The sequence below is a fragment of the Pimephales promelas genome, chromosome 3, assembly GCF_988280905.1.
Source record: "Pimephales promelas chromosome 3, fPimPro1.hap1.1, whole genome shotgun sequence".
NCBI lineage: Eukaryota > Metazoa > Chordata > Actinopteri > Cypriniformes > Leuciscidae > Pimephales > Pimephales promelas.
This window is the reverse complement of record NC_142771.1, coordinates 31,917,922-31,945,912: the sequence shown is the minus strand read 5'-3', so window position 1 is coordinate 31,945,912 and position 27,991 is coordinate 31,917,922. Positions and strand designations below refer to the sequence as shown.

General features: G+C 37.1%; 1 protein-coding gene across 1 annotated transcript; it reads left to right on the top strand.

Annotated features, from left to right (window-relative positions):
- mslna (mesothelin a) lies at positions 1-27,936 on the top strand (the record flags this gene model as incomplete). Its single annotated transcript, XM_089128746.1, has 51 exons — positions 1-54; positions 163-291; positions 380-582; positions 666-760; positions 860-975; positions 4,318-4,485; positions 4,583-4,657; positions 4,989-5,194; positions 6,445-6,514; positions 6,695-6,829; positions 6,917-7,119; positions 8,336-8,439; positions 8,571-8,689; positions 8,801-8,977; positions 10,508-10,539; positions 10,636-10,733; positions 10,848-10,870; positions 10,980-11,001; positions 11,088-11,115; positions 11,204-11,303; positions 11,375-11,515; positions 12,516-12,733; positions 12,825-12,961; positions 13,143-13,261; positions 13,350-13,505; positions 13,598-13,806; positions 13,908-13,984; positions 16,058-16,188; positions 16,264-16,389; positions 17,080-17,270; positions 17,354-17,445; positions 17,555-17,691; positions 18,038-18,162; positions 18,249-18,366; positions 18,443-18,655; positions 19,883-20,053; positions 20,140-20,292; positions 20,376-20,425; positions 20,526-20,658; positions 20,748-20,830; positions 20,913-21,042; positions 22,644-22,834; positions 22,981-23,071; positions 23,310-23,430; positions 24,269-24,456; positions 24,545-24,700; positions 24,787-24,920; positions 25,611-25,753; positions 26,743-26,837; positions 26,945-27,161; positions 27,554-27,936. Coding segments are annotated over 51 exons (6,486 nt in total), but the record flags the coding sequence as incomplete, so codon positions are not given.
- Between the last annotated feature and the right edge of the window lie 55 nt (positions 27,937-27,991).

The window sequence follows — 27,991 nt, the reverse complement described above, 5'->3', positions numbered from 1 at the left end:
ATTTATTTTTTTTTTTTTACAGGCACATTTTCTAATAGGGATTCATTCTCTTCAGTGAGTTTTTTTTTTTTTTTTAATCGTTTGATTCAATATGATGTGGGCAATATTAGGTTTCCATGTAATGTGAATCAGTCATCACTTGTTTCCCCATTCCTCTTTCAGTTCTCAAATTTGACGCTCAACAACATCCTCACCTGTTCAGGGATAGGCCCACTTTCGGCCATATCACAGGGGAATCTCAAAAATCTCAAAGCATTTGCTGACTCATCCTTTGATTTGTACACATTGCTGGTACAGTAATTCTAAATATCAACATATTTCATTTACTGCTTATTAAAATGAAGTCACCAATCCAGTGCCTTTTTAATTTTCCAAACAGAGATCTAGACTTGACGTTAGTCGTGTGGTGAGCTCCATCAATAATGCCAGGTCCAGTATGACAACAGTGGGATCACTGAGTGATGTGGAGTTTGCAAGGCTCTGGTTCCAAGTGAAGCTCAGTCCATATCTGTCATCTCTGTCCAGAGAGACTCTCTCCTGCCTGAGTCAAAGCAACCTCACCTGCCAGAGCTTCCAAGCACTGTGCGTAAATCCCATAAATCATGCTAATATTCTGAAATAGTCTAGCTGTTTGTTGTTCAATCGACTTAATTTACATTTTACAGGGTACAGGATCTAAGCTTGCAAATCGGTCCTGAAAGACAAAGGATGGTGTATCAGAATTTCATACAACCTTTTCTGGCAAGAAATACATCTGACGGTACTGTATTTTGTGCAATAATATGTTTTAGATGTCAGCTCACGTAGACTACAGCTTTAACTGTCTATGAGTATAGCTGACTTTGAGTTTGTTTTAAAGCTGGATGTGTGAAAAGTGCAAACAGTACCAGTGAATGGTTTATGCAGAACTTCCAAACATTCTCTGCCATCGCAAGTCTGAGAGATGTCACAGCTCTGAATAAGGACTTTAATGGGGTAAGTAGATCAAACCAAGCAGTTGAATCCTAGCATTAAGCCTGTCCACTCCAAGGAAGATAATTATAACGGTTTTTAAAATAGTTTTAAATTCAAAAGAATAGTGCAATCCACACCACCGCAACTATAACAGCATAGTGGTAGAATATATTATTTAAAATCACTTTCACAAAAACAACAAAAAAAAATCCTTCCTGGATAATCGAGCTCGCGCATTTTACAGTTCCCCCCTGTAGTCAGCAACTTGAAGAAGTTTAGTCCGAAATAGAAGAAGAGAGAATTATACAGAGTCGTCTACTCTACACAAGTCGGTGTATCAGAATGATAGGCCTAATAGGTTTTTATGTATCTCTCTCTTCAGCGTCAGACCAGTTACAACAGATTTTTTGTGACATAGAGAACATTGACGACTTCAAACCGCATTTTTGAGACTCTTTGGTTCACTGCGGTTTAAAGGAGAAAATACTTAGCAATGGTGTTGACTTATGCATTTGAACATGATTTGTCTTAAAGCATATTAAAAACACCACATAGACATATAGACAACATTAAAAACGTGATTTTCACCTCGAATCGATTTCTAAGAGGCAGACAACATTTAAGCCTTGTGTATAGAGTGCCGTAGTTACCACGTCACTCTGTAGGCCAAAACGCGGAAGCGAGTTAGCATTTTAGCACTACCGGTTCAGCCCGGTCTCATCCCAAGACGTCATATAACTGACGTTTTGGGACGTCTTTTGACCATACGTCAATATTCGCCTTTTTAGGGCCCCCTTAAACGTCGGTAGATGAGGTTATGGGATCCTAACTCTACCCCATACCTAAACCTAACCCGTCACCTAACTGACGTTAAAGGTAAAGCGTCAGTTGTATGACGGCCCAGGATCGCCATCTACCGACGTTTAAGGGGGCCCTAAAAAGGCGGATATTGACGTATGGTCAAAATACGTCCCAAAACGTCAGTTATATGACTTTTTGGGATGAGACTGTGTTAACCGGTTCCCTCGCTCTAAAGCCTATGGGATTTTTCAATGGGTTTTTGCTAAATCGCCTGAAATAAGGTCTGTGGTGAACAAAGCCTCCAAATATTTTCACGTTTTGATCTATGACACAGAACACACAGTTATAACCTGCTTGTGGTTTTATAAACTTTATTGTGTCTGATTGTGTTTTTTTTTTTAAATCTTTATATAGGCTTCAAAATGTATAAATTTTGGATTAACTTGTAAAGATTACCCAGACAGCAAACTGACATTGAATCAACGTGGAAACGACGTCTCTCATGACATTGAAACAACGTCGATTTTGCTCATCGAATTAACGTTGAACCAACGTCAGACGCGGCATTCTTCAAAGCTAAATGAAAATCGAAAATTGGTTTGCTTTCATAACGTTGAAACAACGCGTTGATTTTCCGTTAGTTTTGAAAGAATGAAGCGTCTGACGTTGGTTCAACGTTAATTCGATGAGCAAAACAATGTCAGATCAACGTTGTTTCGATGTCATATTTCCACGTTGATTCAATGTCAGTTTGCTATCTGGGTATCTTGATAGACAAAACGTGTATCACTACTCTTTGTTAAACAGATCTTATTTTTTGCGATTTTCCAAAAGTCTATGGGGAAAATGCATTGCTTTTCGACCGAGGGAACCCATGACCCGCTAGTTTCCGAGTTGTCCTACAAAGTGACGTCATCACTTCGGCACTCTATTATCGACGCATCCTCAAGAGCGCGAAGGGCGCGCGGCAAAAATGACGTCATTGCGGTGTGGACGGTCGTGCGCGTTGGGTGCGCAAAACCCCATATCACGGTGTGCACAGCACTTTTTATAACATCGCGTGCGGCGCCGCTTCCGAAGATGAACGACTTCGAGCCGAATCTGGCCGAACTGGTATGAGCATGTTCCAGCATGTTTATGATCCTTCTATACACAGATACATTTGCATGTGCGACCATAAAATCTCATTTTGTGAACAGGAACCCATTTGCATTAAGCATCCAGTTTGCACTTGTCTAAAATAATTGGTTACATTTACAAATTAAGCCTACAATAGCAGAAGTAAGCCCTGTAGATGAAATTAAGGTTTAAACACTTTTCAATAAGGCTTCAGTTGTTTAACTAGTTTACATGCAGTGAAAGTATAGGCTACAATAAACCTACTGCATTTACTCTTTTATGAATTAGCAATTAATAAACTACTAATAAACTGCAAACTACACTCACTGCTGATTCCTGGTTTAGAGGAGAATTACTCCGAGTCGCCCCCTGTCGTTTCACAGAAGAGCACAACGGCGAGCGCGTCAAGTAGGCTATAAATTTAGATTTAGACATATTTAGACATATATGTATGTCTAAACATTTGGAAGCCAATATAAAGTTTTTAAAACACAAGCAGACACAATAAAGTTTTAAAAAACCACAAGCAGGTTATAACTGGTGTATTTTATCTAAAACGTGAAAATATTTAGAGGCTTTGTTCACCGCAGACCTTATTTCAGGTGATTTAGCAAAAACCCATACAAAAAAAACCCATAGACTTTAGGACAAAGGGAACCGGAAGTGCTAAAATGCTAACTCACTTCCACACAAGTCTTGTACATGACCATTAAGCATATAGTTATATAGACATCTAAAGATGTGTTTTTCTTACGATCGGTTTCTCTATAAGGTAACTACCCAGACAGCAAACTGACATTGAATCAACGTGGAAACGACGTCTCTCATGACATTGAAACAACGTTGATTTGCTCATCGAATTAACGCTGAACCAACGTCAGACGCGGCATTCTTCAAAGCTAAATGAAATCGAAAATTGAAACAAAATTGTTGATTTCAAGTTGATTTTCCGTTAGTTTTGAAAGAATGACGCATCTGACGTTGGTTCAACGTTAATTAGATGAGCAAAACAATGTCAGATCAACGTTGTTTCGATGTCATATTTCCACGTTGATTCAATGTCAGTTTGCTATCTGGGTAGTCAGGCCCTTCAACCATGGTTTCGGTAATCCTGTCAGTCAGATCGTCCATGCAATGAGTAAGCGTGTAGGCTACAGGTCGGCCAGTCTGGTTCCGTCTGTTAAAATTAACTTTTGAAAATAACAATCGCGGTCCTGGACAGTGAGTGACCTTACACATTAATATAAAATCGGATTTTCTCCAGTCATTGTTAAAAAAAAAAAAAACTTGCTAACTAGCCAGGAGAATAGTTCTGCCTCCACCTAAGCCCCGCCCACAAAAAACGTCACCATGTTTAACAACTGAATAGGGGTCTATTGTTCTCGGTGTGAACGGGCCTTAACTGTTTAGGTCATTCATTTGAATCTTTGTGTTTCTTTGCAGCTGGATGTCCTGGATAATCTCAGTCCAGAGCAGAAAGCTGAGCTGATCTTTCAGTTGATTGCAACTGCTAGTCTAAATTTTGATGCCATCGATAAGATCTTCCAAAGTTTCCTACAGCCGCTCACGAACATAACACTTATCAATGGCACTTCAGATGGATTGAGCAAGGTTAGATAAGAATTTACTGTATAACGATGATGAAGGAGTCCAGTGATGAAACATGAATGAAGAAGATGATGCTAATTCTTGTCACATCTGTGTGCAGAACCTCACAGACTTCCAGGTATATTTGAGACCACTGGGAAGATTCATCAGATCATGTGTGACCTTTGCTCAGAAAGTAAGTGTGTGTGTGATTTATAAAATAGTATAATAGGTCTATTTAGTTGTCAGTCCTTACATTTTTGAACATAGTTTGAACTTTTTCGCTATTGAATACTCCCAGAAGAATAATTCATAGACATTACAAGGAATAGATGTTAAAAAAGGTGGCTTTAGAGTCAATATAATGTTTCTTTTTACTTCCATACCATTATACATAGCCTAATCCTATTAATTGCCTCTCTTAGTTTTTCTTGTGCCAGGAGCATCACATTTTTAAAATGCCTTTAACATACGCTGTAATTACCCTAAGCCTGTTCGACAGATTTTCTGTGTTTGTTCTCTTTCAGACAGATGAAAGCACTATCAGCAATGCAACACATCTTGTGCTGAACTGGATCCTGAGCTTGGACACCAACCAAACCCCAATAAGTACTTTTAACATCAGCAACGTCACTGAATGGTTCCAGATTGTGGTTATTCCTGTGATGAAGAAATATCTGCAAACCAACCAGACTTTACCTAGCGATGTCGCAACAATATCCAACTTTGTTTTGTGAGTATAGCACTTCTGTCTGCGTCATAAAATTAGAGCACTCGGAAGAAACAGGAGGTAAAAATGTTAAATGATTGCAGAACATTTTTGACCTCCTTAAAGGATGCAAACAAAGCGCAGACTTTTTAATCAGTATTTTTGTCTTTTTTAGCAAATCTTATTTAAACGTGATAAATTCATTTCACAAGGAGAATTGTACAATAAATATATTCTCTGATAATAAGTCTATAGTTTCCCCCGTATCTCTAACAATTATTTAATATTTGGAAAACAAGACAAACATTTACTGGAAAACAAAACTAAATTACTATTTAAAGGAGTAGTTCACTTTTAAAAAAACTTTTGCTGATTTACTCACCCCCATGTCATCCAAGATGTCCATGTCATTCTTTCTTCAGTCGAAAAGAAATTAAGGTTTTTGATGAAAACATTCCAGGATTTTTCTCCATATAATGAACTTCAATGGGAACAAACGGTTCAAGGTCCAAAAGACAGTTTCACTGCAAACTGTTCAAAGGGCTTTAAACGATTCCAGACGATGAATAAGGGTCTTATCAAGTGGAACGATCGCTCATTTAAAAAAAAAAAAAAAAGTTTAAGTTTTATAAGCTCAAATGGTCGCCTTGCTCTGTTCTGTGATGCACGTTCGTGACTCTTCTATTCGAAATAGAAGAAAAATCTTTTTCCGAGTCATTTGGTTCATTCAACGAACAAAATGAACGAGTCGACTCGGAAAAAGATTTGTTCATTTTAATGAACGAGTTTGAATAGGAGAGTCACGAACGCGCATCACAGAACAGAGCAAGGCGAGCATTTGAGCTTATAAAACTTAAACTTTGTTTGTTTGTTTTTTTTTAAATGAGTGATTGTTGCACTTGATAAGACCCTTAATCATCGTCTGAAATCGTTTAAAGCCCTTTGAACAGTTTGCAGTTTGCACTGAAACTGTCTTTTGGACCTTAAACCGTTTGGTTCCCATTGAAGTCCATTATATGGAGAAAATCCTGCAATGTTTTCAGCAAAACATTAATTTCTTTTCGACTGAAGAAAGAAAGACATGGACATCTTGGATGACATTGGGGTGAGTACATTATCAGCAAAAGCTTTTTTTAAAGTGTACTACCCCTTTAAGAAAATGATTGCAGTGTGTAAAGGATTGCCACTAGTACGTGCACTACAATTAGAAACATTTGTTCCTCACAGCATATCTGATTTGTTTTAACTAATGCTGTGCTCTGTGATTTTTTCAGTGCTCCAGAACCCCAAACTGCAGATCCTATCGACATTTGTAAAGTCACCAGCATATATAGTTCTTGTCAAGTGAGTCTTATGCATTGTTAACCACACCCTGATTAAGTCCAACAATGTCACAAATCTAAAGAATGTGAAAAATTAAACCACCGCACAATGATGTTTTGTTCGCATAGAAACAATGGAACACTACATGATGCAAATATCTCAAACTGATTTACACTTAAGCTATTTTCTGGTCATTTGCAGATATCGCAGACTGAAGAGAGTCTGGCGAAAGCGATTAATTGTGTTGCTCAATCAAATCTGAGCTTCACTGAGGAAAACCTGCGACTTCTGATCACTGAACTCTCCAGCCCACTGCAGACACAGATGGAGCAATCCGTAAGGATACAAATAAAAATGTGTATGTGTGTGTGTGTTATATTCAAAGGACTGGCTTTTTTGACAAGACTTTTATTTTTGATTCAGACAACAAGCTCAGCTCAGAGCAACCTCACAGCCTTGTTTGCAGAACTTCCAGCTGAAAGCTTCGTATCTGGAAATCTTGTGGATGTGGAGTTCATGCGATTCTGGTTCCAAATCAAGATGAAGCCTCTGCTGCCCAAAATGTCAAGAGAATTCCTGTCATGCCTCGCCACCCGTAGCTTCAGCTGTCAGGCCTACAATGCACTGTATGTTCTTCACATTCCGCTCAGCTGATATCTGAAAACTGTTCATTATCTTATCAATCACCAGATCATAAGTTAACCAGGATCCAGGAACCAAAATTGAAAATATCAATAAAAAACAACAAATAAAAATAAAAGGTAACACTTTACAATATGGGTGCACTAATATGCATCAATGTATAACTCATGAAGAACTAAACCATTAATTAATGATTACCGCATCAGCAACTAATAAAGAGTCTATATGATTAATAGATTAAGTAATACATGAATTGCTATTAATTCAATGTGTCATTGTGTATTAATTCCTTAATAACATATTTTATTAACTACTAGTGTAAATTAATGTGTTAATTACCACAATTAGTCAAAAAAGCTTTAATTAATCATTAGCTAATGATTTGCAAAGGTATCATTATGTTATGACTTTACTTGTTGGGGCACATCATTATTAACTAGTTATTTAGTAATTGTAGTAATTTGCACATGAATTTGCACTAACAATGAAGTAATTAATCATGTATTAATGCATATTAGTGTACCTGTCATATTATCTGGAAGTTGAAATACAAGGCTTTGGCTCATTCTGGTAATTAACATATTAATTAACAATATTTGTTAAAAAATTAGTTATTATGGAATTAATCCACAATTACATATTAAATTAATAACAATTCATTAATGAACTAATACATTAACATTTCAGACTCTTAATTAGTTCCTAATGTGGTAATCATTAATGAATAGCTTAGATAATCATTACTTACACATTAATTCAGTATTATCTGTGCATTAGTTAAGCATACTTATTAGTGCACCCATTGTAAAGTGTTACCAAATAAAATAGTGACAATAGTATTATTATTAACCTATTACAGACAAGGTACTGTTTGTTCTTTGCCTTTTAAAATATCTTGTTACTATTGTGGTGTGGCTAAAATTGATTCAGTTTGTGAACTGTGAGAGTCACAATTTCATTAAATTTGCAAATTTGCCAACACTAGTACTCATGATAAACTGGTGATGTAAAACATACAAGGCATGATTGTATCAATAGAAATTATTCTCAGGTCAGTGACTGGTAATTTCCATTGACATAATATTTTTTACTGTGGTACCTGGGACAGTAAATAGGATCTAGTGATGCCCCTGAGTCATGTGATTGTCAAAAATACTTTTGTAATCGCTATCCACTTACATACCTGTTTTATTTCTGCAGATTTGTGGAGCTAAATAATAATTTTGGACTGATGAGCAATAAAATACAGAGATGGGTCCTCAACGACTTCATTGTTTCTTTCCTGTCGCAACGTCAAAACACAAGTAGATGTTATTTATCAATCAATTTAACAGACAATTAAGAGTATTGTCAGACTCTTCATCATTTCATTTAATACTTTACAGGACATATGAATGACCAGAAATGAACAAAGTATTTCATGTTGTCGTTTCAGGTGACGATTGCACGTTGCCATTCAACAACAGCTTGGACTTCATCCAGCAAAACTTTGGCAATTTCTTTCCGCTTGCACAGCTTCAAGTGATTTCAAAATTGAGCCGCAATTTTTCAGCTGTGAGTCAAAAGTTTTTGCTTTTAGTGATGGTTCGAGTAAAGACTGACTGAACACATATATAAAAGTTTTGTAAACGTGTCGGTGAAGTTTGTGTCTCGTGTCATTTGCAGGTGGAAGTGCTTTCTGTTCTCACACCGATGCAACTGGATGAGCTGGTGTTTAGTCTTCCTGCTTCACCAGCAGACCGAACGAACATCCTCACAAAAGTCTTTGTCTTCCTTCTTCAAGCCCCTAACAGAGACAAACTAAACAACTTCATCCCCTCTCTCCAGACTCAGGCTAGAAAGGTGACACAATTTAGATGTAACCTGCGTTGAAGGATTACTGCCCGGAATTTACTGTGTAATTTACAGTGTAACTTTCTGTAATTATAGTAAGTACTTGCATGTAAGTATAAGGGTAAAGTTTGGGGAATAAAGGAGTAACATCCAGGAGAATTAAAAAAAATATTTATACTGTAAGTATTATAGAACTAAGGGGTACTTATTCTACTATTATGATACTACTTATTGTACTTACCCTGTAAATACATGGAACAAGGGGGTAACAAGCACCACTACATGAAACCAGAGTATCTTTCCCCAGTATTTAAGCAAAAGTTGCAATAGTTTTTGTTTTCAGTGCACTTTTGTTAAAAAGATTATAAATGCATAGATATGTACCCTGTATTTTTTTAAAAAGCCAGTAATTTTACAGTATTTTCTTACTAAATTGCTCCCAAATGTAAGATTGTTATATCATAATAGTAGTATAAGCACTCTTGGAAACTCTTCCTTTAACAGTCCAGTTACCCATCACTGTAAAAAAATATTGCTGGTTTAACTTAAAAAAGTAAGTAACCTGGTTGCCTTGAAATTTTAAGTTCATTGAACTGGAAAAAGTGAGTTAATACAATAGAGGAGATTAATTTAATCATCAGAAACTCAAAATTATATGTTATCTGAACTAAATAAATTATTTAAGTTGATTTGACAAAAGAAAATATGTTGTGATTACTACACTATAAAAAAATATTGTTGGTTTAACTTAAAAAAGTAAGTAACCTGGGTTGCCTTAAAATTTTAAGTTGATTGAACTGGAAAAAGTGAGTTAATACAACGAAGTAGATTAATTTAACCATCAGAAACTCAAAATAATAAGTTATCTCAACTAAATAAATTATTATAAAGTTGATTTGACAAAAGAAAATATGTTGTGATAACAAATCTTGAAAATATTTTTTTACAGTGTAATTACTGGGTAATAACTAGTACTAACCCTGAACCTACCCCTAAACCTACCCCTGTTCCATGTACTTACCTTATATTAGCCAGTACTTTCTAGGTAATTACACTGTAAGTACACTGTAAGTACTGTACTGTAAAAGGAAGCGTTACCGCACTCTTTAGTTCTTTAATACTTAAAGTATAAATAATTGTTTAATTCTCCAGGTTGTTACCCCTTTATTCCCCAAACTTAAAATATTGTTCCTTTATACTTATATTGTAAGTACGTTATAGGTACACTATAATTACTTAAGGTTACGCTGTTAAATCGCTTTAATTACGCAGTACTTTCCAGGCTGTAATCTAATATTTCATTTAATAATAATGATAATAATAATTATTATGTATCACTTAAAAAAACCATTGCAATAATAATAATAATAATAATAATAATACATATTGTTTTAAAGTGTTTTTAATAATTTGTTTAAAATATTTAAAACAAAATGACTATTACTATTATTGATGTTGTTGTTTGTTTATGTGTCAACTTTATTATCCATTTTGTTCCTGTCCAACAATGTAATGTTTCCTCTTATAACTCTTTTGCAGGCAAACTTCAGTTGTGAAAACTACAAAATCTTGTAAGTGGCTTTTAAAATGCAAAACAAATCGTGATCTGGATGTATTAGTATTGAATACGATTTTATTTTATTGAATGACTTTTCTCTGTGAATCAGCTTTGACCAGATCGATCAGACATTATCAACAGTCCCTTCTAACCAGTCTGAAGCCCTGCTGACGATCAGAGACACCGTGATGATGATTCCTCCCGATGGTGAGGCAGAACCGAACAATAACACTGGCTCCTCAATACGCTGATCACATCAGAATAACTGAGTGCAAAATTCTCCCCGAATTAAAGTGTGAATTGTGTTTTATTTCCCTCCAGAGTGCATTGCGAGAGCGAGTCAAGTAAGTAACGATGAACAAAAAGATACATTTCATGTTTAGTAGATTGCGTCTGTTTTTACGTTTCAATGAAAAAACAGTTGTAATGCAACTTTTGTTCTCACTCTTGCAGTGCACAACAACTCCTGTAAATGGTAAGTGACTGATTATATCCTACTTTATTTGAGATGTCAGTGATGTTTCTAAAACTTAAAGTCTTTGTTGTCTTGTCCTTTTCCAGAGTCTTCCCTCTGTGCAAGTGTCAACAGGTGAGCTTTCCTGTCTGCACTCAAATGAGTTAAAGCACTGAGGACACATTGGTCTGTAATACATGTTGCATGTTCTCCTGGTTTGCAGCTCTGCTTTGGATCAGTTCTTGAAAGGAGCGGCTCCAAATGCAACAGGCCCACTGATTCTTTGCAACTTCACTGTGTTGCAGTTTGCCTGTCTACCAACGGTAATATCGCAAAACATTTTGTTTTTTTAGTCATTGATTTAGTTTTAATAAAAGCTCATTTGTGTCTTCAGTTGTCACAGTTAAACTCTCAACAAGTGGCCGACGTGTTGGCTTGCAAACAGCCCAGCAATGTGGGAAAAGAGACCTGGAAGCTTTTCTTCACCAAAACTGGCACAAACCTTGATGATGCACTGCTAAAGTTTTCCAACATGGTAAGAAACCTATGTTTTAATATCACACTTCTGAACAAATTCTTGGGGCCAGGAAGTTTTTATAATGTTTTGGAATGAAGTCTCTTATGCTCATCATTATTACTCGTCTTCACAGGATCCTACAGAAATCATGATTTTATGTTTAGTAAACATTTCTTATTATTATTAATGTTGAAAACAGATGTGCTGCTTAATTTTTTGGTGGAAACTGTGATTAATTAGCATTAATTTGCCGGAAATATTTTGTAAAATCATGATGTATTTACTGTCACTTTTCTATGGAAGCTTGTTTCCGCCACAGAAAGAAAAATAAAAAAAGGTAATTGCGACTTTTTATCTCGCTATTCTGACTTTATTTCCCAGAATTGCGTGTTATAAAGTCAGAATCGACTGATATAAAGTCGCAAGTGCAGGTTATAAAGTCAGAATTGCATGATATAAAGTCTCTATTGCATGTTGTAAAGTCAGAATTATGATATATAAACTATTCTGAGGGGAAAAAGTCAGTCTTTTTTTCCTCAGAATTGGCCTGATAACTCGCAATTGCGAGTTTATATCTCACAATTGTGAGGAAAGATGTCAGAATCTCGAGATATAAAGCCACAATTATGTGTTATAAAGTCAGAATTGTGAGATGTAAACTCGCAATTGTAAGAAAAAAAGTCAGAATTGTGAGATAAAAAGTCTCAATTCTGTCTTTTTTTCTCACAATTGTGACTTTATTTCTCAGAATTGCGACTTTATATCTCACAATTGTGATATTAAAAGTCAGTGACGGAAACAAGCTTCCATAGTTTTGTCTTTGCTGAATAAAAGTAAAAAATCTATAAATAAATCTTGCTGCCGCCAGGACTTTTGAAATGTAGTGTGAATATAAAATACTAAAATAAAGTTGCCAAAAAAAGTCAAATAAAAGTCTGAATTAATTTTAAACAAGATAAAAAGAAGTCTTACCAACCCTTGCTTTTAATGTAATTTATAAAATATGTTTATTTTCCAGACCCAGCAGATGAGTCCCAGCAATGTGTCTTGGTCTGATGTTCTGGATGTGCTTGTTGAAGTCCGGCTCGATCGCTTTAGTCCTCAGAGACTGAGAGATCCTGTCTTCATTCGATCATGGTTTCAGGGGCGACTAAAGCCCTTCTTACCATCAGTGTCTCAAGGAGTCCTGTCCTGTCTCAGCAGTAAAAACCTCGATTGTGAAAGTTACCGCACAATGTAAGTTGGTCATAGTTACATTGTCTAAAGGGTCAATGTCATTTTCAGACACTAGGATAAAAAATTAAATACGGTGTTTATTATCTTTCAGCACTGAGGCTTTTGTGAATGCTCCTCTACGAGATGGACAAGACGTTTGCTTTCCACTGCAACCTAATGCCACTCAAAGACAGGATCTGGTCTACAAAGAGTTCATGAAAGCTTTCCTCTCTCGCAATGACACTGAAGGTTGGTTTGGAGTATTTTAACCCTCTTTCAATTCATGATATCATTTGTGCAATTAATGTGTCATGCCCCATTTAAAAACATCAATTGCCAATGCCAAATACCACCACTCACACCAGACAACTGGGTTCACATTAAACTAATGTAATGAATCACAATGAAAATGTTCCCGTGGCTCTTTCAGATCCCGGGTGCCTTAGAAATTCTACCAACAGTACGCAGTGGATCAACAGAAACTTTGGACCGTTTGTTCAGTCAGCTCCCCTAACGGACCTCGTGGAACTGAACAGAAACTTCACAGCGGTGAGTGTTAAATATTGCAATTTATGCAAAATATCTTATGGTAAAAAAACAACAATCATTGTGACAGTGAATTTGTTCGTCAATTTAGGGGGATGTTCTACCTCTTTTGAGTCTAAGACAACTAGTTGAGTATTCAGTCACACCTGGTGCGTTTAAGGATCCTCCAAGTGTCATCACTGTCATGCAGCTTGTTAAGGATTGCCAGCTCTCTGCTTTCTTTGACGACTTTTCCCAGAAAGTGAAGGTGTGAAAACAATGTTCATGATGTTTAAACCTAAAAAAAAAATACAGAGTAACTATGCTAATGGTGCAATGATATTATTGTCTCCTGTCCAGGACGTCCGACTCACACAAGATGTAAATGCAGCGCTGATAAAACAGATATTTGACAGAGCCAACCTGTCTAATATAAATGTCACTAATCAGGAAGTTCTAGTCTGGTTCCAGAATAGACTAAAACCTCTGTTAGCCAACCTTTCAGAAAGCGTTGTGTCTCCACTTTTTACCATCCTCAGCACAAGAGACTGCAACATCACTCAATCCGTGTAAGAACAAAGACAATTTTTTTGGACTGTACATTGCATTTATGTGAGTATTGTAACATGTTGAGAGAAGACATTATACACTGTTTGTTTTCAATTTACAGACTGGGGCTGTTAAACTCTTCAATACCCACAAATACCAAAAATGCGATTTACAACAGCATTCTTCAGTCCTTCAGAGGTATTTCTTCATTAACCGTCACATAAAAGTCATTGAAATAAATTCCTTCATCACGGTGTGATGATACAACTCAAAAAACAAACAAAAAAAATAATAAACTTAAAAATTAATTTATATTCAGTATCTGTATCTTTTTTTATTCACTTAAAGGGTAACTAAACCCCTGGTCAGAGCCTGACTCCACCCACTGGCAATATTTGAAAAATGCTGAAAAAGTGGGCAGACCCCAGCGGAGATAGAGGGGACGAAATAGATGCTAAGGCCACGTTTACACAAAGCCGGGTATTTAGCAAAACGAATATTTTCCCCCTCTCCGTTTTCAAAAATAACATCGTTTACACCATAGATATTTATATAAAGGCTAGATATGTCGTCCACGCTGCTGGCCAATGGAGGTCGACGTCTGCACCTGGCGGCCATCTTGTCACAGGCAGCTCGCTCACTCGTAACATTCATGTACTGTTTAAATGACCATAACTTGCTCAATTTTCTACCGATTTTCAAACGGTTTGTTTTGTTATAAACGTCAGAGATGTAGTTATGACACTGCATACTTATGAATAAAAAGTGTATAAATAAATAATAATCCAGATAATTATAGCCACGTTAATAACGTTTGTAAGAAACCAAACCGTTTGTAAATCCGTCAAGATTTCAACGAGATAAGAGTATTTGTGTTCGTGCTGATCGCTCATCTTACATCAGCTTGCCTGTGACAAGATGGCCGCCGGTGATGACGATGGAAACTCCGCCGTAACACATCTAGCCTTTATATACATATCTATGGTTTACACACCCTCATAAATACGCTGTCGAGCGCCATCATAACTATGCCAAACCTATTGGCGGCAGTGTAGGGGTTAAGGATAAAGCCATTCAAGCCAATCAGAATCCTCAGAAACGACAAGAGAGAACCTAAAACGCCGTTTCTCCCAGTTCACACGACAACACATAACCGGCGTTTTCAGAAATCTCCACTTTGGCTGGAGTTTTTAGAAATAATCGTTTTCAGTGATAAAAACGGCGTTTTCGTGTAAATGAGAGGGCAAAACACAGAGAAATATCTGCGTTTTCCCATCGTGTAAACGGGACCTAAATCACTCTATCCTGGTCGTTTTCAATACTCGCAATTCCAACTCCTGACTCGCTACAGTGGTTTAGATGAAAACAAGCTGGTTTTTATACTGCCAAGGGCGTAGCTCGCGAAGTGAGCTGAAACCTGCGTACGTCACGAAGTGCGGAACATCCAATAGGAAAATTCAACTGCAGTAGCCACCGTTCAACCTGAAGAGGGCAGCACTAAGACGTTTTTACCAAGCGTGCCGCACAAGCCCTCAAAAGTGAAACCAAAACGTCTTGATCGCCCCCGTGTGACCGGACCTAGTATAGCTCATAACCCCCGCCTCCCCATGTTATTCAATGGGACGCGAGACCAACTAAACAATTAAATTACACTTCACATATCCTTTTTCCAAAGATAGTTTCTGTCATTTACTGTAGTTTCTATCACGTTGATGTAATTTCAAGTGTTCGTTTTTCGGTTCTCTGTGCGAGGTAGTCACTGAAGCACCAATAGACTTTTTTTAATAATGTTGCTTATGTGGTTAGTTGTATTTACCTTATTTTAACGAGGTTCTGCAATCAGCAGACATCATTGGAGAAGAACGAAGCAGACAGAGGACACTTAATGAAAGTGCGGGGCGTGTGCTTGCGTTTGATTCAGCGAGAATGAGGGCGCGGCCTTGATTTCGCGGCTTTACTTCCTGCTCACGAGTGCGCATGACTGGTCCCGAAACACGCAAGTGCGCAGACTCAAGTTCCAAGATTTTAGCGTCATATCGAGACACTGGCGACTTCGGTTCTCTCTGATGGAAAAGAGTGAAGGGGCGTCGTCCATCTTTTTTTACAGTCTACACCACATTGTAGAAATAAAACACTTTATACACAAATGTCAAAAAAGTTACTCGAATCAATGACTGGTATTAATAAAGATCCATTCTTACAGATCATTGTCTAGATACTCTTTAACATTGGGTAAGATCCAACATTTTATGTTTTTTGTTTTCTTTGCAGGGCCACAGCCTCTGAGGTGCTACAGAAACAACAGCTTTATCGCATTCCTGAACGAAAGCCTGTTCGGCTTTGGGCCACTTCCAAATCTGACCACATTCCTCGCTCTGATACCACAATCTCGGAAATATGAGGTACGCTCCACATCAACTCTACAGTTCTGCTGCTCAACGATGTAACTGTAACTGGTGTATTATTCATGTTTTCAGCTCGTAAACTCTGTGTCTCCTTCTGAGTTGGGAACCTACCTCAGACAGCTGGAAGTGGTGAACAATGATTCACAAATCTGTGTCATCTTTAACAACTTTGTCAGAACCCCTGAGTTCTTGGAGACCGTGAGTTTTGCTTTATTTGCACATAGTACAATGCAGTGTTGTAGTCGAGACCACCTCACTCGAGTCCGAGTCGACACCGAGACCAGAGAGAGTCGAGTCCGAGTCAAGACCGAGTCCATAGAGAGTCGAGTCCGAGTCGAGTCCGAAGCCAGAGACGGTCGAGTCCGAGTCGAGACCGAGACCAGTGAGGGTTGATTACCTAATTTACTTTTATTTACTTAGAGAAATCCTTTTTTTTTTTACTGAATTTACTTAGAGTTTAAAAAATATGATCAGTTTAGGGTAAAAAGGCCACATAGTTTTTTTTAAAAGTAATTTTATTACAATTTGTCATGCGCAGTTGCGCACTAGAAAATCACCAATCACTGGGCGTGTCAATCAATTTAAAGAAATATTTTATTAACATACATTAATAATCATGAAAAATATTTTGAATTGAACTGGAGTGGACTCGGGAATAAGTCCGAGTCCTAAAAAAAAAATGTTCGAGTACGAGTCAATTCCGAGTCCAAATGCACACGAGTCCATGACAAGACCAAGATCATTAAAATATGGTCTCGAGACCGAGTCCAAGACGAGTCCGAGTCTCGAGTACTACAACACTGGTACAATGTACAGATTCTATGTAGGGACACTTACATATAAAAATATTTCAGTTCGTCAATGTAATTGCTTTCTTTGTGTTTGCAGGAAGACGTTCCAGATAATGTGAAAAGCACCATCTTTCCCTGTGTCTGGCCTCTGGCACTGACAAGTGACAATCAGACGGAGATTGATTTTTGGTTTAACCGTAGATTGAGGCTCTACTTGAAGTTCCTGAACAAAGATACACTAGGGTCAAAAGAGACACTGAATGCATCTTGCCTGTCATACAGGAAAATGTTAGTGCAAATGCCCTACAGTCAAATTTGCTTGCCCGGAAGTTTAAGTGCAAAGTTTTAAGGTGCTTTCTCTGTTCTTCTAGGGTCAATGTTTTAGGCAACGATTTCACCTTTAATGGTTCTCAGATTTCCAGTGCAGATGTGTACACCATCATTAAGACCTATCTGAAAGCAGGTGAATTAGGCTTTAATAACATTTTCAGTTTTAATAATATTTAACAATACAACTTTTTTTTTAAAAATAACAAAATGTTCATTTCCTTATATATATATTACATTTACAGACACTGACACTGCTCCAAAATGCTACAAACAATCTGACGCAACACTTAACTCAACGGCGTGGTTTGTAAACCACATTGGTGTATTTATAAATTTTCTGAGTCTGGACGATCTCTACTCTTTCGGTTCTGAGAGCACGGTATGAACTATATCCACTTGTTCACATACAGTAGATAGACCATCAATACCTGATTTATCATCAGACCATGTTTTCGACCATCCTATCGCTCTACAACTGTGTGCCCAGTTGGAAATAGTAAGGAAATAACGTATTAGGTAGGACCATATAAGGAAATTCTGGCGCATCTGACGTCATACGTGCCCATACACTAAAAAAACTTTTTGAAACTTGAAATACTCAATGAAACAACCTATTTTTTTAAACTTTGTCCATGTTTAGCATGGGAATCCAACTCTTTAACAGAGTAAAAAAATGCCCCCCCAAATACATATTGCTTATTCCTCTCCCGTTTTGTTGTTTGCAGATAAAAACCTTCACTGTGAACCCTGAAAATATAAAACTGTTCAATCTAAAGACACTTCCAAAGAACGTGCTCAACCGCTACACTGAACTCGTCTTTCTGCAAAACCCCAGCTTTAGTTTGTTTGAGTAAGTTTTAACTGAGACCCATCAAAATCTCAGAACTTTCTCCGAGTTCAGTTGTCAAAACATTAACTATGTTTTCTCTGCTCTAGATTGCCTTCAGTTTTGCAGTGCGATGCCCCAGTATCAACCTTTACAGCACTTAACGAGAGTCAAACTAATACAATTCTTTCAAACTTTAAGTTATCTTGCTTCAATGTTGATCCTGCAGTAAGTATTCCTTTAAAACATAAAGTCAAGTCATTTCTTCATGTAACTGTGTTGTAACTGGCTGATATTCCTTCAGATATCTACAGCCCTTGCGGGAAACTTTAAAATCATAGATGCTAATGCTATTAGCAACTTGGGAAATGAAGTCGTTGGCTTAACAACTGTACAATTGAACTTAGCACCTCCGTCGGTTCTTCTCAGTGGGCTCTCAACACTGAGCAGTGTGTCTGGATGGAGCTTTGGACAAGCCCAGGCAATCATAAAAGTGCTTCTCAGTGGATCATTCAAGGTAATATTTAAGCCTCCAATTGAACAAACTTCCCTTAAAGGGACACTCCACCCATTTGCATTAAGCTTTCCATTGTTAGAAACCCAGTTATACTATTGAATGGTCGTGCAACACTCTCTCATTTTCCCCTGAGTTGAGAGAAATCTGCTATTTACCTTTTTCACTTCCTCCTACAATGACGGAAAAAACATTTTACATCATTGTGGGAGGAAGTGTAAGAGGGGGGATTTCTGTAAAGACTACAAGCACTAGATCCCACCCATTCAAACCCGCCTACAGGGGGTTGGGCCTAATGCGCTAACAGACCAATCACAGACCAATGCGTCTGATTTCACCGGCAGAAAGGTCTTGAAAATATGGACGAAGCTACTAAATACGCAGACGGATGAATTATGGAGGATTGGGATTACACATAGTGTCAGCCATCTTTTTTGGAAGCTAAGCTAGCAGCCTCTTGTTCTGTGGAGAAAGCCGAGTAGTAACTTTAGAGGTTACGGTCCTCTTTTTCCCGGACACGTCCGGCCGTCGATGTCCGGGATTCAACTTTTGCTTTCTGCAGTCGCCATTCATTGTTTACATCCACAGCTTTGGTTTCAATCTAACTGAATTCATTCTGATTGGAGAATCTGAATGTAGTGTTTACATGAACGCTAAACAAGTGATCGGTTGATGTGCGTTTCAACATTGCTAAGAAAATTCCCGCTCCTCCGTGAGAGATACGAGACCGGTGCGTCTCACAGATGTCGCTCATCGGTACTCACGCCACCGTCCTCGTGCCGTTCTCCCACGGCCCTCACTCGTCCGGCTCGCCACAGTAAACATGATGAATGACGACTGTAGAACACAAAAGCCGAATACCGGACATTTGGGCGATCTCGAAACACATTTTTGGGCAGACTCATCACGGAGACTCACTAGTAGCCTAGACTTGTTGTTTAACTACTGCACTGTTACCGGTAGGCATGGCCTCCTAGGGCAGCGAAGCAAGTGCATTCTGGGAGTTGTTGTCTTTCATCCACATAAGCCAAAAATACATTTTCTGTCTTTTCTCAGTCTAGAAAGCTCCAAATTCAAAAATAATTTCACGTTTCTTCTACATAAATGACCCTTTTTAAATACACATTCATCTTTCCAGAGGTGGAGTGACGCTTTAAAAGTTGTTGAAATTACCTCTTCAGCAGAACCTCAAAATCCAACAAAAGAAATGACTTTTTGTACTTTCTGCAGTTTGAAAGTTCCAGCAGCTTGCTGAGTATTGGATCCCTGATTGGAGGGATCCCTTCAAAACAACTGGCATTTATTCGGCCGCAAGAAATCCTTACAACATTGAAAAACAAAGAATTTGTGAAAAACATACTAATTGCCCCAGATATTGTTCAGAGAACCTTTGTGACCCAGGTATGTGAACAACATTCATACATATTTAGAGACATTTCAAGTGCAAACCATATAAAGTTGGGACTTTATGTCTTTTCTATCTTTAGATACTCAAAGTGGGTTCGTCAGTAGATCAACTAATGGCAAACATTCCCGATGATATGGCTGTTCAGATTCCAAGAATCTTTGTGACTATTCGCTCCACTTTAGATCAAACAATTGTGAAAAATTTTAACACTAAAAAATGGAAACCTGAACAGGTACAAACATAAAAACATCCATTATATAGTATAGTTTTTACATGTATAATATTTTTCTGCTAATGGCGTATTTTTATTTACAGGCAGTTCTGTTCTTTGATACTGTTGTGGATGCTTTTGATCAACCTGATGAGTAAGGATCTTTGCAAACTTTTTTTAACTGGTTTATGCAAAAATACTTTATGAGTATGCATTAAAACTAACAAGGGCAAATGCATGACTGTTTTCTACAGCCTGTCAGTGGACGTTTTGCAAGGATTTACATGCTCCCGTGTACAAAAATACTCCAAAGTTAAAATCAGAGGCCTGATCAAAGCCTGCCGACGGAGAGAAAATAGAGCTAAGGTGGTACTGAGCGAGACTCAGGTAAGAGCTGACAAAAACGCTATTCAAAAATGTGTTCAATGTCAAAACGTGAACAAATTAACATGATTTGTTGCTAATTGTTTTCCTAGCTGACTTGCATGTACAACCAAATTAGAACTGAATCAATTGTGGATTTTACCAACTACCCTCCTGATATGTTGCTGTACTATGAGTAAGGTCCATCTGTAATTTTGTTTTTGCTCAGAAATTTTTCAATCAAGTATTCTGTTAAAGTTGTGTGTTGTCTTGCTCAGTTATAGGGCAATCAACAAAAGCTTCTGCAAGGCATATTTTACTGAGGTCGGAGCAGCAGATCTCTCAATCTTTTCAAGTACACTGAGTGGAAGAAGGGACATCTTGTGGAGTAATGCTTTAGATTGCTTGGTAAGTATCATCCAATGATCAGACTGATCTCATGAAATGTGGTACGTACGACACGCCAATTCGTATTTCCATTTTTGGCGTGCTATCAACACCCATAATCGCTTTTCAGCATGTTTATGAACGCGGTTGACTTAACGTTACATTACTGTATATATAAATATATGTGACCTACCCCAACCCCGTCCCTAAACCTAGCCGTCACTGGGGTTAATAGCATTTATGAGTCTTCCCCTACCAATCTACATGTTGCTTTCTTTCGCTCGAACATATAACGGCGTGTACATACACGTGGACATTTAACGGCGTAGTCATACACGCATACTCACGGATAGCTCAAAATGAGTATACTGTAGATAACACAAAAGTGATTATGCCCATGTTGCTGTGATATTGATTATTTAAGGCCCAGACACACCAAACTGACATCAGAGAACTAGCAATGATGAAACCTGACAGGTGTCGTGTGCATCTAGGCCAAAATGTTGTGCTTGAACACACTACAGACTAGCATGTTGAGAGGAAATAACTCTCCATACCAGCAGATGGCAGTAGTCAAATTCAAAATTCTCAATCCGAATAAAACGCAGTGCTAAAATGAGCTTAAACGACGGCCCGAAAATGGCAGATTGTCGGCTTGGTGTGTCACGGCCTGTGTAGATATTATGATTTGATATTTTTATTGAACATATTATTTAATATAATATTTAGAGCTGTCAGTTAAACATGTTTTTAACGGCGTTAACGCAAACCCATTTTATCGCGATATTTTTTTTTTTCATCGTGAGATTAACAGTCTTTTTGGCCTAGCAAACTTTGTAGTTTTTTTTACATGCTTTTGCAACAGGATGTGGCATGCGCAGCGCTGCTCTATGAAACCCATTAATTTCAATGGCTAAACCACACACTGCAGTCAAATTTCAAAAAAAGTTCAACTTTTGCCGCTATGACGATTACCAGTGCGCCCAATAGAAACTTTTTGGCATCCAAAAAGTTTTTAAAATGTTTCAGACATTCCGCATCTTGTCTGAAATTACCGGATCTAGCTAGACCGGAAACACACTTATTGCGAGCTGGCCAAATAGTTGGTTAACGTTACGTTAGAGTGGATGGCGAGCGTGAGACGCCGAAATGGATGCCAATAAGATTCTGAATAGAAAGTGTACTTGTAAAAATTTGCCAAATTATAATTTTTTGACATTGTGAACTGAGCGATGGCCAAGCACACACACAAACAGCTGATGCGAATTCTCCGCCCCTCGTCAATATCAGGACCTCGTCAGTATTTCTTTCACCCTTTTACTGATACATTGTGTGAGAGATTATTTGCTCCAAGTGAGAATGTTAGTGTGAAATTCAACACAGTATTGTCAATGTTGCTTTTCATAAAAAACATTTGCACAAAGCAAGCCGATCCACAATATTTCATGTTGCATTAAAATTAGAAAAAGTGATGCGACAAAAAAGAAATCAAGAGACATTTAGAATAGATAAAAAATGTGCGATTAATTGCGAGTTAACTATGCCATTAATGCGATTAATTATGATTAAATATTTTATTCGTTTGACTGCACTAATAAAAGTGTGTATATTATTCAATTCAGGGCATTGCAGGAACAAGCATCCAGAAACAGGATTTGGCAGTGCTGGGCAACTTAGCATGTGCTGCGAACCCTGATTTCATTACAAACTCAGACCCAGAGATCCTTGAGAACTTGAAGAACTGCAATGATCTCTCAAGTGCGCAAATATCAGCAATGGAAGCTGTTCTTAATAAGGGAACTTCAAAATATGGGCAAGTTATCTTGATATTAAATGATTTGTTGTCAACTGATCATCATTATGCAGAGAATATATTTTTCAGCCCTGATTCTGTTCATTAGTAAAAAAAATTCACTGGTTATGATTGTCTGGTTGTCTGATTATGACTGTATTATTTAGACCATCAACCAGTTGGAATCAGAAAACGCTCAGTGATCTGGGAATTCTGCCCTTGTACTTCTCACAAAGTTTTTGGGGATCATTCAGACTGGTACAGTACATATGAATATCATACACAGTTGAGCTCCACTGTAAAACTAAATTTGTTCAATAAAACACAGAAAATACACAGTTTAGTCAAAATTTTACATGTAATTCAATCTAATTTCTTTGTAATTATTGGGGGATTTTACTTGCAATGTCAGAGTGAAAACTGTTTCAAAGTAAACTACACCAGATTTCAGTAAACACTGACTAAATATTTTAAATTTCTCTCTTGTTTTAAACAGAATGATTTGATCAAGTTCTTCAAAACCTTCTTTAAATTCGTGCGTGTACGAAACACACCAAAACCTCAAATGAGAAGACTGTTTCAAGCAATCATTCTACCTGTAAGAGCCAAGAGAGACGGTATGCCATCTTTATCTCAGATTTTTGTGCAATTAAACAATGTTGTCCTGAATACTGAATCTGATGGAAATGATATTCAGCACTACAAGACAACTGCGAGTGTGATATTGCTCGATAAACACATCCACATCCACCTTGTTTTTCAATGTGAAAGTGATCTATTTCCTGTAAATGTGCAAGATTTCAGATTTATAAGATGTAATCACACTGTAAAAAAAATGAAGTAACTTGGTTGCGTTAAAATTTTAAGTTCATTGAACTGGAAAAAAGTGAGTTAATACAATGAAGGAGATAATAAGTTATCTTAACTACATAAATTATTTAAGTTGATTTGACAAAACAAAAAATGTTGTGATTACAAATCCTGAAATTTTTTTTTTTACAGTGTATGTGAATAACTAGTGCAGTAAACTATTTTCGCAACACACTTCAATACATGATTTGTGATTGAAACCAGTTTATGATTGCAATATTAAGTTAAAGTAAAATTATAACAAACACCAGTTTGCATTATCATAAAGGACTGTTTTTGATCGGATTCAAGTTTAAGTTACAAATGGCGCCCACTCTTATGTTTAAAAGAAGGTGATGGATAGAGTATGGACGCTTGTTTCTCTGACAGAATAAAAAATAAAAATGTAATTGTGACTTTTTATTTCTCAACAATGACTTTTTTCTCGCAATTGCAGGTTTGCATCTCACAGTTTGCGGGGAAAAAAAGTCAAAATAGTGACATAAAATAGCACAATTAGCTTTTCCAATTGTTTATTCTGTGGTGGAAACAAGCTTCCATAATAGAGCAACATTTCCTAATTCATTTGTTCACTTGTGTTTCAAGTGGTTGGCTGTACCAAGGGCATCATCACTAGTACTATCATCAGCGATGACGCCTTCCCCTTTGGATATGATGAGTCGCAGTTCAAAAACTGTCTGAATGCAACTGTAGTGAGGGACAACCTCGCTAGCCTGTGTGAAAAAATTGAGATTAGCGCCTTCCAGAGAGTCATTCTGGACAAACTCAATGAGGTAAATATGTCATATATTAAGATCTGATCAAATCATCCAGGACATCCTGGACAGTTTTCAATGTAGATGTGTTGTTCTCGTCCATCAGATATCGCCAAGTGGCCTTTCAGAGGATCAGGTCCAGGTGCTGAAGTCAGTGTCCAGGAACGCAACATTGGATGAAATAAGCAAATGGAACGTCACTGCAATTGACACACTGGCTGCACTTATGAATCCCAACGATGGCGAATGGTCCTCTGAACAGGTGCCAATTTTGACGTGAATTTTCAGATGAATTTTTACAGCTGACAACTATTTGGTTTTGTGTTCAAATATGAATTTGTCTTTCAGAGCAAGCAAATCATTACCAAATATCTAAGCGCTAACAATGTCCTGAATACCACTGAGCTGAATGTAGTGAGAGGACCAAATCTCTGCTCTCTGAATGCCAACACACTGTCAAGAATATTGCCTGAAAGCATTGGGTAAAGACTTAAACCAGATGTAGTACTCTTAAAGGTTTATTATTGGTGCTTTATATACATACACACACATTTGCATTTTTTTTTTAAGTTTGGGGTCTGTAGCGTCTGTTTTTTTTTAAATAAGTCTCTTTTGCTCACCATGGCAGCAATTACGTGATCAAAATATAGCAATATAACAGCAATATTGTGAAATAGCATTACAATTCAAAAGTAACTGTTTTAATTTTTTTAAATGTATTTTATTCCTGTGATGCAAAGCTGAATTTTCAGCATCATTCACTCCAGTCTTCAGTGTCACATGATCGCATTGATTTGCTGCTCAAGAAACATTTATTATTATCATCAATGTTGATAACAGCTGATTAATATTTTTGTTGAAACCATTTTATATTTTTCAGGATAGGATTGTTTGGTGATTACAGATTGAAAAAAAGGCATTTCTTCACAATAGAAATCTATTATAACATTAACAAAATGTATTTAGTTTCACTTTAAATTAATTTAATGCATCCTTGCAGAACCCCAAACTTTTGAGTGATAATGTGTGTGAAAAAAAGAAGATATATATACACACACACACACACACACACGCACACACACACACAGATATATATATATTCCTGACAAAACATAGTTCTATTTCTGTATTGCATTAATCACACAATTTATCTGTATTATCCTCAATAACAGGCAGGCCGATGCTTTGAATGTGTCTAAATGTTCATCTGAGAACAAGAACGCCCTCTTCACCATCGCTAACAAAGCATTTCCCATAACAACTGTAAACCAGAGTGAAATTCTGTCAGTTTTCCAGATGGTTGAACCCTATCTTGGTAAGGGAGCAATTTCAATTGTCAATTTAATCCTACCGAATGCACCTTTTAAGACACTTTTAAAATACCAGCTCTGGTGTGCACACAAATTGACAAACAATTAGTTCACTTTAAAGGAGTATTTCACTTTAAAAAAAAAACTTTTGCTGATAATTTACTCACCCCCATGTCATCCAAGATGTCTATGTCTTTCTTGGTTGAGGTAAGAAATTAAGGTTTTTGATGAAAACATTCCAGGATTTTTCTCCATATAATGGACTTCATTGGGAACCAAACGGTTCAAGGTCCAAAAGACACTTTCAGTGCAAACTGCAAACTGTTCAAAGGGCATTAAATGACTCCAGACGATGAATAAGGGTCTTATCAAGCGAAACGATCGCTCGTTTAAAAAAAACCTAAGTTTAAGTTTTATAAGCACAAATGCTCGCCTTGCTCTGTTCTGTGATGTGCGTTTGTGACTCTCCTGTTCGAACTCATTCATCAAAATGAACGAATCTTTTTTCGTGTCATTTGGTTCATTCAACAAACGAAATGAACGAATTGACTCGGGAAAAGATTCTTTCATTTTGATGATCGAGTTCGAATAGGAGAGTCACGAACGCGTATCACACCCTAACCCTAATCCTAACAGAGCAAGGCAAGCATTTGAGATTATAAAACTTAAACTTTATTATTATTATTTTTTAAATGAGCGATTGTTTCGCTTGATAAGACCCTTAATCATCGTCTGGAATCGTTTAAAGCCCTTTGAACAGTTTGTAGTTTGCACTGAAACTGTCTTTTGGACCTTGAACTGTTTGGTTCCCATTGAAGTCCATTATATGGAGAAAATGCTGGAATGTTTTCATCAAAAACCTTAATTTCTTTTCGACTGAAGAAAGAAAGACATGGACATCTTGGATGACATGGGGGTGAGTAAATTATCAGCAAAAGTTTTTTGAAACGTGAACTACTCCTTTAAGCTTTTATTGTTTGTTTGTTTTTTATAGGTGGTGCAGATCTAGCTTACATTAAGAATCTGACGAGATATAATATCAGCATGAGCCTGTCCACTTTCAGAAATCTGGATGCAAACGTGATCTCGGTGAGCAAAGAAAAGCATTTGGTGTTTTGTCATTTCTTCCTCTGTTTTCATCATGTATACACTCATGTGTATACCTCATCACAACGTCCACTGGTTTTATGTTATAGAACCTCAGTGTGTCAGATGTCCAGGGTCTTCTTGGTACCAATTTGCAGGATCTGAAAACATTTGAAAATGACACAGTCGTGCGGTCCTGGATCTCACAACAGTTCCAGTCGGAGCTGGACAAACTGAATATTGGTCTGACTGGAGGAAAAGCAGACACAACAACTGTTGCCCCGACTGTCACAGCTACCACTGTTAAAATTACTGCAGGCGCTCCAGGTGAGGTGTCAAAAAATCATCTTGAACGCCGCCATCATTTACTCACCCTCATGTCCTTCCAAACATTAAGATATTTTTATGAAATCTGAGAGATTTCTTTCCCTCCAAACAGAAATGTTTATACGTGAATAAAAGCCTAAATTAAATCTGTTCATCATATAAAGTGACAGATATAAAGAACGTTTAGAGTGATTAGACTTTCAGTGGAGCGACAGAAATCTCTCAGATTTCATCAAACGATCTTCATTTGTGCTCCGAAGATTAACATAAGTCTTATTTTTCTGGAATCACATGAGCGTGAGTAATTAAGGAGACAGAATTTCCCTTTTTCACTGAGCTAACCCGACAAGCCTATTAGAAATCATAACTTGTTGTTGTTGTTGTTTTTCAAGGAATCGGACGCAGTGGATGGTCAGTTTCACTCAGCATACTTGTACTCATTTTTACCATCATTAAAGTGGAGATTATATACTGACCCCAAATCAGCCAACTATGAGACTCTCCAGTGGACTAAATATATCAATACAATCTAGTCTACTCAATCTGTTTAAAATCACACTTTTTTTTTGGTTTGTCATTAGTCTTATTCTATAATTCATCCTATTCATAATTGCCCTATTGTAATTGACATATATGGAAAGATTAATGTTTTACTAGGATATACAACCTTTTGATTGCAATACTTGTCAATAAAGCTTCTATATTTAATTGCTTCAGATATTTAGAATCGTTATATGAATGCCTTTTCTTTGCCTTAACATCACAAAAAAATTGTTCTGATGCCTATTTATTTATGATAATGTAAAAAGTAATCATACTGAAATGAATAA